The following is a 16,193-nucleotide window of genomic DNA, read 5'->3' on the forward strand; positions in this document are numbered from 1 at the left end:
AGGTTTGAAAACCTCTTATCTAAGTACTTCAAAACATACAGTTTCTGTGTACATTTCTCCTTTCTTAAAGGAAAAGGATAACAAATGTCTATTAGCTCGTATCTATCAAATTTTATTGTTTTTGGGTAATTGAGAAGTTATCTTCTTTTTCTTTCTAGCTCGTTATTGATATATAATAAATATGTACGTGTTCATTTCTCCAGATGCTTTTGAATTGATCACACCCATTCTTTTAAATTAAAATTTTTGTCTTAACTTTTTTTAAACCCTGTTTCAAGTCTTTCCTGCAGATGGCTTTTGACTATTTGCCCAAATCCAGTTAGCTCAGAAGAGATGGTTTGCTGCATCACTTGGCAGTGGCCAGCCAGGCTGCCCCCAGGAATGGTGACTGAACGGTGGTCATGTGGACAGCGCTTTGGGCTGTGCGACTCCTAGAGGCCCGTGTTTTTTCCCACTCGAAAACCAGTTCGCATAAGAAGCTTTAGCTATGTTTGCATAAACATGTAGCTTCCGTAGGTGTCTACCCTGAAAAGCGGGATTATAATTTGATCCATTCTACTTACAGCATCAGTTTTATAATTGTATTCGGTTGGTACAAAAGTAATTGCCATTTACAGGTTAAAAACAATTGCAAAAACCGCACTTACTTTTGTACCAACCTAATATAATCACACCTGGATTTAGGAATTTTCCAGTTGTCTTGTATACCATAGTCTGGGCGATAACATATTGTGATTTGATAGGATAGTTTATAAGCAGTGTCCATTTTTATGAAGGACTCTTAATTGATGTATTCTGCCATATTCCAACAAGCATTTAATTCAACAGATACTTAGCGTTCCCCCAGTGTGTGCTGGACACTGTTCTGTGTGCTGAGATGTGTCAGTGAACAGACGAGCTCTCTGGCCTCAGTCTCGTGGAGCTGGCATCTCAGCAGAGGCAAGGCAGGGAGAGATGAGGAGAGTCCCCTGCTGGAAGGAGGACGGAAAGGCTTTGGATGAGACAGGTAGTGGGGCAGCACCATTGAGAAGGTGTCATCTAAGTAAAGACTTGAGTCCTGCACAGAGGAAAGTATTTAGAGGGTGTTTTCTTGGCTGCTTCAAGAAATGAGATAAACAGAGGGAAGATTTGGCCAGAGAGGCAAAGGGAGTTTGCTGTCTAGGCTTATTATTTTAACCCTTTCATCTTTAAAGTGGATTATTTTACAACTTTCCCTTGAGAAACAGAAAACTGCTGTTTGGAGGAAACTGGATTCATGGAGTTTTTAAGTCTAAAATGTCTTTCATCACATGACATCGTGCATTCTTACAGCAGTTAAACTTGTCTTCTGTGAGTGGCCTACACTTAGACAACAAACTATAATTCTCCCTTAGGGTAGAAGATAAACTATAATAGGTCAAGGTTTAAAAGACACGTGGGAAAATATCTTTCAACTATAAAATTGCTGACTATCGCAGCTCATTGAGAGGGAGCGTCTGCCTCAGAAGTCCCCAGCATCTGTTGAGCAAGAACGGTGGTGCCGATCTTTGCAAGTACACCCCTAACCCGGAAATGAACCCCTAACCCGGAAGTGAACCCCTAACCCGGAAGTGAACCCCTAACCCGGAAGCCTGCATCAGCGCATCCCGAGGTGAACAGTCAGTTTTGCTGAGGAACCATTTATAATCATTTATAATTCAGGCCCTAGAGCTGCCGTTCAGTATCCGATGTTCCCCTGCCCCCTTCACTGCACCGACAGTGATTTTCCCTTTTGAAACTATGGGGCCGTCGCCAGGAACGGCCCTGTCACAGAGGGGAGCGCATAGTCCGTTTTGACCGTCCCGCTGAGTGGCCCTCCTGCAGAAAGGCCACAGGTGGACCGGCTTCCAGACACTCATTCCAGGAGAAGACTCTCCTGCTGTACTTATTTGTGTATATTTGGGAGGAACTTAGCAGGTTAGCATTTATCACACCGCGCGCGACCTGCTCTTCTGTGGTGAAAGAACAGACATCGTCAGGTGCACATGTGACTCCTGTATTTTCCTCCTTCCTTCACGTAGTTTTCATTCAGACTCCTTTTATGCTTCAGTTTCCCCCTTCTTTCCTCTGTCCTTCATTTCATCCAATAAATATTCGTTGAGCGTTTGCTCTGTAGTTTAGGCCCGATCCCTGACTGGGGATCCGTGGTGCGCGTTTAGCTTCCCTTTGCTGTTGAGGAGCAAATCTTTGTACTGAGAAATTTAATTTAAAAGCTAGACCTAATATTCAGACAACTTTTGACTTTATTTTGAAAAGAGTTTTATGAATTGAGTGAAATATAGGCGATGATACAACAAACAGAAATTCCAAAAATCCCTCATGGTAATTGTAACACATATGATAGAATTTACTAATTTATAAGCAGGTTTCAAAACCAATACTGAATGTACCACTTTCGCAAAGACACCATTTTAGCTTACTGAATGGTGACATCGCCTATTTTCTGTCAGAATTGTTGCCAGGTAATAACTGGTTAGATGGGGAGGGTGGGGAGAGACAGACAGACAGACGGAGAAAGGTGGGGGGGGGGAAGAGGGGGGGAGACACACCTAGCCAGTGTGGACCTACCACCCGCCTGGCTCTGAAGGTCCTCACACGTCACTCCACCCCTTTTCCTCCTCTTGTCCCAGCTGGACGAGCCTCCTTGCCTACCAGCCACCGTCACACCCCACGCTTTTCTTCCAGTGTTAGCTGTTCTCACTGAAATGGTCTGTCTCTGTCAGTCAGTGGAAATACACCTCCTCATAATGACCTTCCTTGAAAGGGCCCTTTATTTACACCCCATCACAAGCGATTTCTTCCTTGATTTGTGCCTTTTGCTTTAGCACCTACTGTGAAGTGCCCTGGGCTTATGGCAGTAAATTGTGGGTACCTGGTAGAGGCTTTGTTCATTCATTGTGAAACTATTGGCTGCCCGCTCTGGCAGGTGCTGTGCTATCGGAGACCAACAACAAAAGGTGGCCGTGCAGAGCGTGGATCTGAGGAGCGAGTGGTGCTGGCCGCTGTCAGGCACAAGGTGGTGTGGGGACACGCGGCTGAAGTGGCAGTGCCCACCCTCAGGGGCCACAGCCCTGTCCCACTTCAGACAAGGTCTCTTAGAAGCAGCCTGGAGGACAGAGTGGCGCCCTTCTCCTGCAGCAGGACGGGGAGGGAAAGGAAATAGTAGGTGGCTGCTGGTCATTTAGAGGAGGGTCCAGGCCGTTCCTGTCTGAGAATTTTTATTTTCTTTGTGAACAATGAGGCAGAATTACCTGCTGAGGGAGGTGGAAGGAGAACTTACTTGGAGGATAAAACGAGATTGAACAGCTAGAAAGTAGCTCCTGTACAGACAGAGAAAAGACAGGAGAACTTAGTGGTTGGTTAGTGGGAGCACTGAGGGCTCAGGGCTGGACTGCGGGTCCCGGCAGCTTTGTCTGGAACGCAGTGCTTTTCCGCAGAAGCAATCCGCAACCCAGAGGGTAAGTCGGGGGGGCGAGTGAAGGAGAATTCAGGGCACAGCTCTGCAGCTGAGTGCACAAGTCCCCTCCGGCCACTGACCTTCCACTCTCCTGAGCACGTGGATGGGAATTTCCGGCCCCAGCGTTAGCATCTCCCCGTCAAATTGAGATTTTATGTAAATGTAAAGCATTGTAAACTACGAATCATGCAGGTGATAGTTATGGCCTTACAAGTATTATAAGGTAGAATGAGTAAAATTTTTCAGGATTTTTCAGTGCTGGATACACAAAAATAAACACCCCCCAAACCAAAAAAGACTAATTTCCAAATTAAAGAGATGTTCTCTAGAAATAGTTATAAGAAGAATAAATAGACTCTAACAGTTTTAAAGAGAAAAAAATTGAAGATAATCTCTCCAGTGCTACACACACTAGCAAGAGCTTAATGTTTCTGGAAATGTAAAAACAAAGTTTTAGGTTTACAAGGGCCAATAAAAACATCCTTGAAAAGTATAAATATATTCTTAGAATCAATACAGTATATTGGGTGTTTTATTGTCAGGCCCTGTTTCTTTTTAGAAGATACATAACATGATTTTTAAAAGGTATTCAGAAAATAGTATTCTTTCAGGCCATACTTGTTATTTTAAAAAGTCTAACAAAATAGCACTGCTGTTTAGAAGACGTGTGTACAGTAAGTAGCTGATTGCCCTTATGTTTTCTGTGCCTCTAGGCTGATGGAGTGTCATTCATGGCAAAGCTAAAAATAGAAAGCACACAGGCTGCTGCTTGGTCCCTTTCCTATAGAAGTGTGGAACCAGTGCACTTGGTACCGACTCTTCATTTGAGCTTCTGGGCACAATCCTCTGGGAATCTGACTCCACGTGTCCACAGCATGCCTAGCGGTCTGAATGTTTAGCATTTTTAAAGGGTAGTTGTCCATCACAGGTTCTGGATTCTCTTTTCTACTTAGATCCCCCAATTAATCCAAATTACCAGCTGACCCCTTCCTGAGACAGATGCAAACACTAAGCAGAACTCCAGCCACAGAGGGAGCTGCAGGCTGGGGCTGCGTTTGGCAGGGTGAGGCCATTGCTGCCAGCTGTGTGCATCTGTGGTGACTTCCTGGGGTTAACCCGATGTTGAACAGGGTCCTCTGCGAGCTGGAGGACCGGGTCACAGTTTGGCAGGTGGTCTTGCTGTAACTCTGATCTGACTTAGAAACCATGTTCGGCCAAGATTCCTCTCCCATTGCCAGTTATGATTTAGCTGAGATGTTCCCTCAGGCACTCAGTGAAGTAGAAGAATATTGGGCACGTGGGCATGACCACAAAGTCAAGGAACATGTACCTTCCTGGAGACTTCTAATGAAGGAAAACGGGGAAGAGAAGTATACTCTGAAAATGGAAAATATGAACATTTCCAAAATTAGTAAGCCAGTCTGAGAAGATGGGGGCAAGCTGATGGTCAAAGTGAGTTTGTGTATGTGCGTGTATTCAAGCTTAGGGAAACTCGGGGACTGAAAAATGAGGAGGAGGTAGAGGGGCAAATAGTTCTTGAGAAGAAAGGGGGTGCGCTGACAGTTTTCACCCATCGACCTCCTGGACATGGGAAGGTTTCCGTTCCTAAGTCAGGCTGTTCCTGCATCTCAGATTTGGCCCGTCTGTCTTGCCCCTCCTTCCATCCACACGGTTGCCTGTGACCTGTGTTCCAACAGGAAGGTGAGTGTTCACCTTGGGAAACCATTTCTCCATCACAGTGCCGCGGAGCGCCTCTGCTTTGTCAGTTTGCACTTGAACGTGAGTGTGCAGAGCAGAACCTGGCAGCCGAGCACTGGCTTCCCCAGGCCTTTCACTTCCCAGGCTGTCGGAGTTTGTCACCAGCCATACTCAGGGACAGTCTTCCCACAAGCCCCCTGTTTCCTGCATTTGCCACATTCTGTCATTTCTATACAAGTTATGCTTAAAATAGCCTGTATTATAGTTTAATCTCATTTTGTTTCACCCAGAATATTTTTTAACCATTAAAGTTTTTTTCAGGAAAAGTATAGGTTTCTTAATTTTGTTATTGTAACAGCTGACATTAACTTCAGTTAAATGTGATTAGAGTTACAAAAAATGAATGTGGCATAATTATCTTGACTCTTATTACTTACGAAGAAATTGTGTTGTTTTAATTTTTAGTTGCACAGCGCCACCTACCGGACCTGTGTTAATGTGTTCTTCAGCTGTCCAGGTCTGAGACAATCAGCTTCTAGTAAGATAGTTGCCTACTGTTAAAGCAGAGAGGACGTATCAGCTTCTAGTAAGATACTTAGTTGCCTTCTGTTCACCAGTTTTCTAAAGCAGAGACAATGTATCAGCTTCTAGTAAAATACTTAGTTGCCTTCTGTTATTCATCAGTTTTCTAAAGCAGAGATGATGTAGCGAGGCTCATTTATTCAGACTTTGCTTAGTTACATAGTTACAAAAATACTTGCCGTTACAGACTATAAAAATCCTCCATGCCAGATCTTTTTAGGTTGTGCTTTATTATTTTTTTTGAGCATTTACTTTTGCTTTGGAAATACTGTCTGTGAATAGTTTACCACTGCCTTTTAAGTTTAAGAGAACTTTTATTAATGATGATTTCCCAAGGATTCTTTCTACTCCTACCTTGAGCTTTTAACTGCATCTTTGCATCCTTGTTTTTTAAATGTCTTTCTAGCCACTAGACAATAGTCCCAGACCTGACTATACAAGTGTTGAAAGTTACCTGAGAGCATGGCAGGAAGTCTCTGGAAACTGATAATATATTAAAATAAGAAAACTTTACAAACTGCGTAGGTAGTGCCAAAGAGTTACTGCTTGATACAGCTTGTTGTCTACTCCTTCACATGGAAAAATAACCAAAAGTGTTCTGTTTTGTTTTGTTCTTAATAACACGTTGCGTATGGATCACGAGAATCTTCACGAGGGATTTAAACCCCGCCGTACGCAACATGTTGAGTCACTTACTTCATTTTCACACTGAACCCAATTTCTCTGTGAATTATATTCTTGCTTCTGGACTGCATGGCATTTCACATGCACAAAAAAGAGAGACGTTTTATTCAATTAAAGCTCCTTAATTAAAATCAGTACCAGTATAGTATTTGGCACAGCCCTGGTCATCTAAAAATACAAGCAGACACCTCAGCTGTCATTGTCCTGCCTCTTGTTTCCTCAGCTTGCCCATCACTTTCATGTTGTGTAACTCATGCCACACGGGACCAGAACCACGTCTCGCCCGAGGACGGTTTGGGGCCAATGTCTCCATTCCGTCCCTTTTTCCATTTAAGAGAATAACAAAGAAGGAGCAAGCAGGAAAACACTAGAAGCCAAAAAGAGTAAAGCACATTTATAAGCAAAATTACGAAAATAAAATACTTTTGCGGGGGTAGTATTGGGGAAGAAAATAGATTTTTTTTTTTTTGAAAAGCTGTATACACACAAGTTGAACTCAGAAAGAAAGTGAGCTTAGCTACATATGAGCTCATGCACACTACTGTGGAACAGACATCTGGAGAGAGCAAAGAAAAACCTCTGATGGTTTTCAGCAGGGCCTGAGAGATAAAACAAGATGGTGTAATTTTACCCTTGTCTGGTTGCCCACAAGAAAATGTAAACAGTTAAAAAGCTTTTAACATTTTTTGCTGTCACCTCAATTGTCTGAAGACCTTACTTACCTATCCATCACCCCATTTCCAACAGAGTGAAGATAGAAAAAAATGTGAGTGTGCTGAACAGCAGTCATCGTTCAACTCCAGTTTCTCACTAGACTTTTCAGTTCTGCAAGTTTGAATCTGCTGGAACTAGAGCATTAGGTGTTAGTTGCTGACAATTTTGCAGTAACTTTAGGCTGGGCCTGCCTATGAGTAAATCATATCGGTAAGAATAAGGTCAATTTTCCTTGCATTGCGTCTGCTTTGCCCAGCGGATCCTTGCATCGTGTTTTGTTCCTGAAGTCGTCAGGGCATTGATGATTGTCTTTGAACTCTGAGAAAAGTAGACTTGACCGGAGTACATTCCAATTGCAGACTTTCTGCCCAGGTTAACTCTTGAAAGCATCTCTTGATTTCAGTGGTTGAAGTTGTAAGAAAGACAGCAACCAAAGGCACAACTGATTATCAGATTTGGACCCAGCAAAAGCACCCTTATTGTTTTTGCTGTCTTTGACTTCCTACTCTAGTTCTCCATCCACTGTCCTAAGCTTCTCCTTGTACCTACATCTTTTTGTGGTTTCCCTCTAATCCCCTCAGACTATGTTCTTCTTATTACCTGCTAAAGAGGATACACATTTGTCATTGCATGGATTTCCAACAAAAAGCTTGTATAGGAAAATGTTCTATATATATCAACATTTGAATATGTATATATATATTTAAATCAAATTCTTAGATTCTATCAAAAAATCTCCTGCAAGGTAGATTCCCTGCCTTGTAGGTCATTTTTACTATAACACTTTCCAGTAACAAGTTGGCTAATTTAAAGGTTGTATAAATAAATGCCTTAGAAACTCAAGCCTATCGCAGCCTTAACGAACGATAACTCTCCTATTAAATATACTCCCTCCTGAGCCGAGTAGGTTTACGAGAGGAAGGGCTGTTTTGTGTAGATGGATGACAACAGTTACCATTTACCCAGTGATTTGTTCCAGGCATTGTGCTCTGCACTGCGCATCAGTTTTCATTGACTCCTCGTCACAACCCTACCAATGGCACAGCCCTGCCCGTGCTGGGAGCAGAGGAGACCATGCATGTCATGTGCAGGGCCAAGGCTTTCTGCCCTCCTGGGGGCCAGACGTGCAGGAGAGAGCAGTGCAGAGGCAGTATGGGGGGGGGGGGGTGTTGATTCTGGATTTTTAAAAAAATTCTACCCCTGGTTCTTTTATGTGTTATACTAAACCTGTCTTTTGTGCATTTGTTTGTCTAGTTTGTTTGTTTTGTTTTCCTGCTCTGAGACCTCACAACTCATTTCTGAAACCTCAGCAGAGGATAGGTTTTCATACTGAACACCTGGGCCGGAACAAGCAGTACATCTCGGTTTTCTAAGATGAGCAGAAAACGGCTTTCCATACCTCCTCATCGTTGCCTCCTTCCTTCTCTGCCAGGAAGCAGTCTGCTTTATTTACCTCTTATTCTTTAAAGGAAAATGTAGCTGAAGTGCCAAACCCTGTCGTCTCAAGCTTTTCTAGAAATGTTATCTTTAAGGAGATTTATAAAAACAAGAGGAGTCTTTGTGGTTTTATTCTGAAAGCCTGTGGCGCTGAGAAACAAGGCAGACTTCTAATGCTGAGCCTTTCCACTTTCAAGCTGTAAATAAAAGACGTGTAACAGTTTCATGCATGTTTATGAGGAAGAAGCAGTTGAAATATTTATTTTTTCAGTTCTAGCAAAGCACGAGCAGCCTGCCACACTGAGAGTACTTTATGAAACATTTTGTCATGTAACGAACAGGCAGGGCGGCCTCTGCCTAAGTGAGTGAACATTACTGACACTCTTTCAGGTACCTGCATTTTGGAAGAAACACTTTGTATACTTTGATGGCACTTTCTAAAGGGTGATTAAACTAGAGCTTTTAAAATCAGACCCAATTCACTTCTTTCTTTACAGTCAATGAACAACCTTAGCAAACTGTGTGATACAAGGTGTTCAGGCCCTTTTCAGCATGAGCTTTGTTACGTACTCAGACCATCACTGTCTTCACGCACATGTAGGGAAATATACATGCCCACATGTACATGAGCACACATACATGCTTAGAAGTGAGGTGCCAATTTAAATTCATTTTGACTGGGTGTTGCTCTGAACCCCGAGGTATCAGGAGAGGCTTCTTTACTCTCCGGGTGAATGCTGAGCATTAAGCGGTCCTTGATGGGTGCCTCAGAAGACTTTCCGGATCGTCCCGTGGGCACGCTGCAATGCCTAGAAACCCGGTCACCAGCTCTCTGTCACTTTGCTTGCTTCCTGCAGACGCCCCTGTACTTGGTGAACCACGGAGAGAGTGGGCCCGTCAGGTGCAACAGGTGCAAGGCCTACATGTGCCCATTCATGCAGTTCACGGAGGGCGGAAGGCGCTACCAGTGTGGCTTCTGCAGTTGTGTCAACGACGGTGAGTGCGGGCAGATCGGGCTGCCGCGGGGGCGCCTCGGAAAGGGAAACCACGACCCTTCTCACTTAGGAAAATGCCGTGATGCCCTGGGTTCACACCTGAGCGTTTCCTCAGCACTGATGAGTTCCCATTCCAGAATAATTCAGAGGACTGAGCCTTGGTGGAAATAAACTGTGGAAATGAAATGCTCTGCTTTTGAGTTTTATAAGAAACATAGCAACTTCCACGTGGGGCTCATGCGTTTATATCGCTCAGAGGAGCTTGGATGTTGCAAACAAACCATTTTCTGGTGGCTTTCTTTCCAGGGAAATTACAAAGAACCTTCTTTTATCTATGTGTTATCTATGTTTATGTATGTTCACAGATGATAAACGAGAGATCTTTCCTTATTCCTCTGAATTATTCTTAAATGTGAGCTCATCAATATTTAGGAAAAGCTAAGGTATAACCAAGGATTTTAACATGTATATTAGATTTCCCCCCTCCAATATAAAACATTCATACAAGGGACTTCCCTAGATTCACTGTATTTTTCAACTCCATTCCAGTGTGAATTCACCGATGTTGAAAACTCCACAAGCTTGCTGAAAGCACTTCCATTTATTATATTTATAACATGTCTGTATTTTTAATTCTTTTGAGTCAAAGCACGTGCTCAGGCTGAGAACATTCCCACATCCAATGACATTTACAGAGTTTTTCTAGAACCATGTGATGACTTTGAGAGCACGAGTTTTCTGTCTCCCTGCGGCAGCTGTGGCATCTACCTACTCGGGACACACTGCACGTACCGTGGGACTCCGTCCTGCCGCGTCCCCACCATTGCTGCTCTTTCTAAGGAAGGTCTTGCTCCTTCTCTCATCCTGGACAAAATCTGCAACCAAATCCGTGGCTCCACACAGGCCTGGGACCTGGATTTCAGGAACCTGTGACAGTTCACTTCTCTGTGCTTTAGTTTGGGGGAAAAGGTCAGGAGGAGGCAGATGCCCCCCCAGAAGCAGTTCGTTGAATGTCTCCACCGGGGTCACCAGCCCTTCAGTGTCTTCACTCTGGCCCTCAGCTTCCTTAGGAAGGTGATTAGAAATTGACCCAGGATCTGTCCACTTAGAACATCCAAGATTTTCAGTTTGGGATGCACTCTCTGGACAAACACCCGAAGTGTCCGCTTAGAGAAACCACTCAGAGCTCGTGTGTCTCTAACAACAAGTCCCCTCCCTTGGGCACCCACTCTTAGCAGGTGCCATGTTCATTTTCCAACAGGCTTATTCACACTGGGCTCAAATAGTTGTCTCTGCAAGGAAGGCGGACTGCCTTAGAGTCGCATGGATACTTACATTCTCCATTTAGGGTTAAAGCAGGCAGAGGTTTGTTGAGTTAGAGAACCCAGCAGGCTTGGTTACAGGGTGCCACTCTGTTCCCTTCCAAGTGTCCAGAGGCTACAGAGTGGGGAGCACGTGAGGCCAGAAGACGTGCAGGGGACAGGTGTCACATGGCAGCGTGTAATTTATGGGATGACTTGAAATTGATTTATAAAACATGACAGATAGTATTAATTACAAACAAATATCAAATTAGTTCATTTTAAATGGAAACTTTTTCACATATCCCGTGCAGATGTGTAAATGAAAATGAATTATAGGAACTACGTAGAAATCACTGCAGCGTACACCCTAAGACAGCCAATGCAGCATCCTCTAGCTCAGGGCTGTCCAAACTGCGGCCCACGGGCCAACTGCGGCCCGCGATCCATTTTTTATTGGCCCACAGCAAATTCCAAAAATATGTTTAGTTTACTTAAATAAACCAGGTGAGGCAATACGTACTTCACCTTGAGTGAGTGGCCCGGCTGTTTGTATATTTTACTGCATATGGCCCTTGGTGAAAAACGTTGAAAAAAGTTTGGACACCCCTGCTCTAGTTCATCTGAAGGTCACAAAGTTGCAGTTAAGGCCCTTGTAGCTTACTTAGCTCGGCTGAGACTCACTGTCCCACTTCCATGATCTCTCAACACATGGAATTTCCCAGCTCAGACATCCATGTGTACATACAAATCTTATAAAACTTGTTTAAAAAGAAGTGGCCACGGCCTGGTAAGGAACTAGGAAGACCATGCCTCAGTGATGCCTTTTTAAGTCCAGCTGAGGGAACAGTCCTGTAGGAATCCACGTGTTAGTTCACAGCTGAAGATGAAGAGTACTGAGTTGTTGGTTTTAAAGCAAAAGGCACTACTTCTGTGGCTTCACCAATGAAAGTGCTGTTCTTTATGGAAAGCCTAAAACCAGAGCACCGCCGGGTATTGAGTCCTGCTGTCAGTGGTCAGTAGCCAGCCCTCTTACTCTCAAGGCCCGGGATGCGTTTGCACAGATGCCAGGCCTTATTTGTGCAAGTGTTCAGTGTGTGACTCATGGGCGTTCCTGTGCTGTTGGGTGGCTTCCCGGTCTTTGCCAGAACTAACCTTCTGAGACATTTGAGTCAAATTAAGGGTTCCTCAGCTGAGATCTCAGTGGTGTAGTCTTTCCCTAATACAGTAATCCTGTCCACTGTGAAGCCCAGACAGTCAGGTTGCCGTGCAAACCCCCAGGGCTGAAGACAGCGCTTAATTAACGGATAATAAATAGTGCAGATCAGAGAGGAGTCCACATAACCAGTGCATGTTTCTGTTAGGTGTATTGAAAATGGAAATGGTTAGAAAAGCCAGAATTCATTTTAAAAGAGGTAACTAGACAGGGACAGTTAAATGTTGGTTGTGACACCTAAGAGCACCAGTCCTTTTTTCCTACGTCTTCACAATGGTCCAAGTCATAAATGTTCTTTGTCATCAGTAACCTGTAGAAGGGTCATGAAGAGTTTTTAGAAAACCCTTGTTCTTTCCAAAACGTGCTTTTTAGATACGGGATATTTAGAATGTACTATATTCCAGCTTTAAAATACTTTTTTTTCTCATACTCCTTTCCTCCCACAATAAATTTTGAAAACTTATTCAATTGTCTGGGTTATGAAAACAAAAGATTTCCTCTCCTGTTTTGTTTCTGTTAGTCCCACCGTTCTATTTCCAACATCTGGACCACGTTGGAAGGAGATTGGACCACTATGAGAAGCCGGAGCTGTCTCTGGGATCTTACGAGTACGTTGCAACTTTGGATTACTGCCGAGTAAGTGTTCCCAGGACTTCAAGTGTTTGTCACTGAGGTCAAATACAAGGGAAGAACTTGCATATGGAAAGAACTGACTCTTGATTTGCTAACAGACAGTTTTGGTAGTGCCATGGGGATGTAGACATGCCTTTTGGGCTGTTAACATGATGAAAGAGCCAAACCATCCACTGCAGTGATCTTTTTTAAAAACTAAAAAGTGGTGCCAGAAATAGAAAACAATAATTTAATTTTCATGTTCCTACCATGTAGAACACGCTGGATTCTTCTTTTTTTCATTAAAGATTATTGGGGTGACATTGTTAGTAAAGTTACATAGGTTTCAGGTGCACTATTCTGTAATACAGCATCTATATATCATATTGTGTGTTCACCACCCAGAGTCAGTTCTCCTTCCATGCTGGGTTCTTAATGCTGCTTCTGCCTAGTTTTGTCAGTCATCTCAGAACAAATTCACTTCTAGGGTAGAAGCTCAGCCAATGTGGTCAGTGGCGTGTTTCTGTACCGCCCTTCTCCTCTCGCGATGTCACCAGAGTGGTGGAAGGCTCTCGGAATCTCCCTGAGACTATCTCAGCAGCCTGGGATGCTGTCCCCGGGTTTCCTGTGCTCTAAGATGTAGCCATGAGACTCCCACCGCTCCCTTCCTCTAAAGTAGGAAATTCAAAACTTTCAGTTTCCTTAGAAGACCATTAACCATTGGACCCCAGGCTACCACCTCAGCGCTCTGTTCATTTGTACAAAACTCTCCCCCTACTCTGAGCTCACCTCTCCCTTCTAGTCTCCATGCTTCTGTGTTCCAGCCGGACAGGCCCCATCTGGCGGACGCTGGCTTGCCCTTTAACCCCTGGCTGGGATTTAATTGTGTGTGCGTGTGTGTGCGTGCGTGTGTGCGTATGTGTGTGTGCGTGGGTGAGTGTGTGTGCGTGTGTGCGTGGGTGAGTGTGTGCGTGTGTGTGTGCGTGTGTGCATGAGTGTGCGTGTGTGAGTGTGTGCGTGCGTGTGTGTGCGCGCATGTGTGTGCGTGGGTGAGTGTGCATGCATGTGTGTGCGCGTGCGTGTGTGTGTGCACACACAACTTCTCTGACTTCACTTAGTTCACTATGGTAGTTATTTACTAAATCTTCTGTTTTTTTACATACAAATTTCATAGGATTTTCGTATATCTGCTTCAACAGTTCTCCCCAGGGGTTTTAAATCTTACATGGCTTCCCTCTGCATAGACCCTGCTATTCTTGGGGACAGGCATCTTGTCCTAGCTGACTTCCTGGCATCTGCCAGTGCCTGGCACAGGGGGGAAGTTGGTCGGTGTGTGTGGAATGAATGACTGAGTGAGTGAAGTTGCAGGTCTGTGAGTGTCCCCAGGCCTGGCTGTGTCCCTTTTCAAGTGTCATGGTCATTCTGACTTATTTCTTCACTTTCCCTTCCCAAGACGAATGCCTGCTAGGGCCCAGTTCTCAGAAAGTGGCCTTTGGCCCACAGGTTCTTTTGGAGATGTTTGCTAGGAGACCAGTCCACGCATTGGGCATCAATTGCAAAGAGCGTTTTTCTTAACTAGATGTTTTTTCAGGTAGTTGGGTTTTTTTCAATTAACATAATTTTGCATTGTAATGTTTTCTATGATTTTTTTTTACTACTTTGCATAGAACTAGTTATTAAAGGTTAATGCTTTATTAGTTTAAAATGTTATAACATTTGAACATAGTTTGGGAAACATTTTTTGTACAAATGCTGTATTTCAGGAAAAAAGCGTGTCTTCAAGTACTGATTACTCTGGGACAGTTTGTTCCTTAGTGCCATTGACTAAAGAAGAATGACTGGGGAAAACATAAACATTCTAATAAATGTAATAAAGCCATCGTAACTGGTGATGGAAATTTAGTCCCTCATCTTTGCAACCGTAGCACAGCCCTGACTATGCTCTGAGTTCCCAGTTCTCTGCCAAAAGGCTACATTATCTTGATGTTATGTTTTTTTCAGTGGAAACTTAGGCAGAGAGTCAGATCTGTTTCTGGGAACAAAAGTCTCAGTATCTTCAAATTCTGCTATCTGGATATATTCCAGAAGTCTAATTGATGGGAAATCTCGCCCAGCAGGCAAGGAACCAAATAAAATTTGTACATTTTGAAGAGGTTTTTGTAAGCTTAATCTTCCTTTTATTATTCCAAGTGAGGTTCATAATGAAAGATACTATAAATATCTTTAAATTTAATTATAATTTAAAATGTAAATAAAATATAATAATTAGCTGCCTTGGGGATTTAGATGATGAAAAAGAGCTTATTTAATTTGTACATGTATTTTTTAATACCATACAAACAAAGAATTACGAAATCATGTTTCTCCCTATTCATTTTGGTTTATCTTATTAGCAACCTTAGATATGAAGGTGGACGTTTATTGAACATTAAGGACATGTGGTGGTTTGTACTAAGTGCTTCCTGTGCAGTGTATCATTTAGTCCTCACAGTGAACCCACATGCTGAACGCCACCATTATATGGGCCCCTGAGGCTTAGCGAGCGTAAGCACCAGCCCCAGGTCGTACGTAGAATGATGGAGCCGGAAGGAACAGGGGGTCTGTGCAACTGCAGAACCCTATTCGCTATCAGTGCTCTGTGTATAGGTAGGTAAGCGTTTATGAAACCAGCATGAAGTTCCCTGGGAAAGAAGCCCCCAGCTATTATGTACCTGAGAGTTATTCACTCATAAGTTTACGGAATATATCTGCCTATACGAGTGAACCTGAAAGGAAAAATCTTACTCCAAACCAGGCTTTTCTAAATAAAAATGTTTTTCCACTTAATTTTAATTCACTTTGACATTCACCGGATACCTAAATGTCCAACGCACATGGCTTTGTGCTGGGAGAGACACCCAAATTAACAAGACAGTGAACCTGACCTCACGGTACTTACCATGTGTAGACCTGATAAGAAAAGTATATAATAATGACACAGACCGCAATATAAGTTCTGTAAATACTGAAGGAGTAGAATGATCCGAGTGCCAGAAGAAAACAGAAGTGGTAACTTATGGTTTGGAGGATTGGGAAGGAGTCAGGAAGTGACGTTTGGTTGGACCCCGAGCAGGTGTGGACATGTGGGGAGCAGAGCCTGGATGGTGAGCAGAGGCCGAGGCCGACTCACTGAGGTGTCTGCAGCTCACTCAGCTTAGGTCGGGCTGGGTGGGTGTCCTGGGAGAGGGACGTGGGCTGCCACGGGGCCGGGTCACTGCAGAAGGCAGCTCCCCTTCCTACAAATACATTCAAAATCAAATATTTTCAAAAATCCTGTGCCAAACAAAACACTTTTCTGGCCAAATCTTGGCCCTGGGCCCCTGGACTGTCACTTGTGGGTAGGAAGGAAATGTTTTGAAAATGGCAAGCACTTAAATTTGTTGGAGGAACGTGTACTGGGAAGTAATGGGAAGTGAAGCTGGGAATGCGTTTTGAGACAC

At 43.7% G+C, this 16,193-nt stretch overlaps 1 protein-coding gene across 2 annotated transcripts in view; it reads left to right on the plus strand.

Moving 5' to 3' along the window:
* The window catches only part of SEC24D (SEC24 homolog D, COPII coat complex component), a 76,979-nt gene that overhangs the window by 30,050 nt on the left and 30,736 nt on the right, over positions 1 to 16,193 (plus strand). For both annotated transcript variants that reach the window (XM_019744507.2, XM_019744508.2), the window contains exons 9-10: positions 9,448 to 9,586; positions 12,623 to 12,738. In XM_019744507.2, the coding sequence (XP_019600066.2) occupies positions 9,448 to 9,586; positions 12,623 to 12,738 (255 nt within the window). The remainder of the gene's footprint in view (positions 1 to 9,447; positions 9,587 to 12,622; positions 12,739 to 16,193) is intronic.

Source organism: Rhinolophus sinicus, linkage group LG07 (genome assembly GCF_036562045.2).
Source record: "Rhinolophus sinicus isolate RSC01 linkage group LG07, ASM3656204v1, whole genome shotgun sequence".
In the NCBI taxonomy this organism is placed as follows: domain Eukaryota; kingdom Metazoa; phylum Chordata; class Mammalia; order Chiroptera; family Rhinolophidae; genus Rhinolophus; species Rhinolophus sinicus.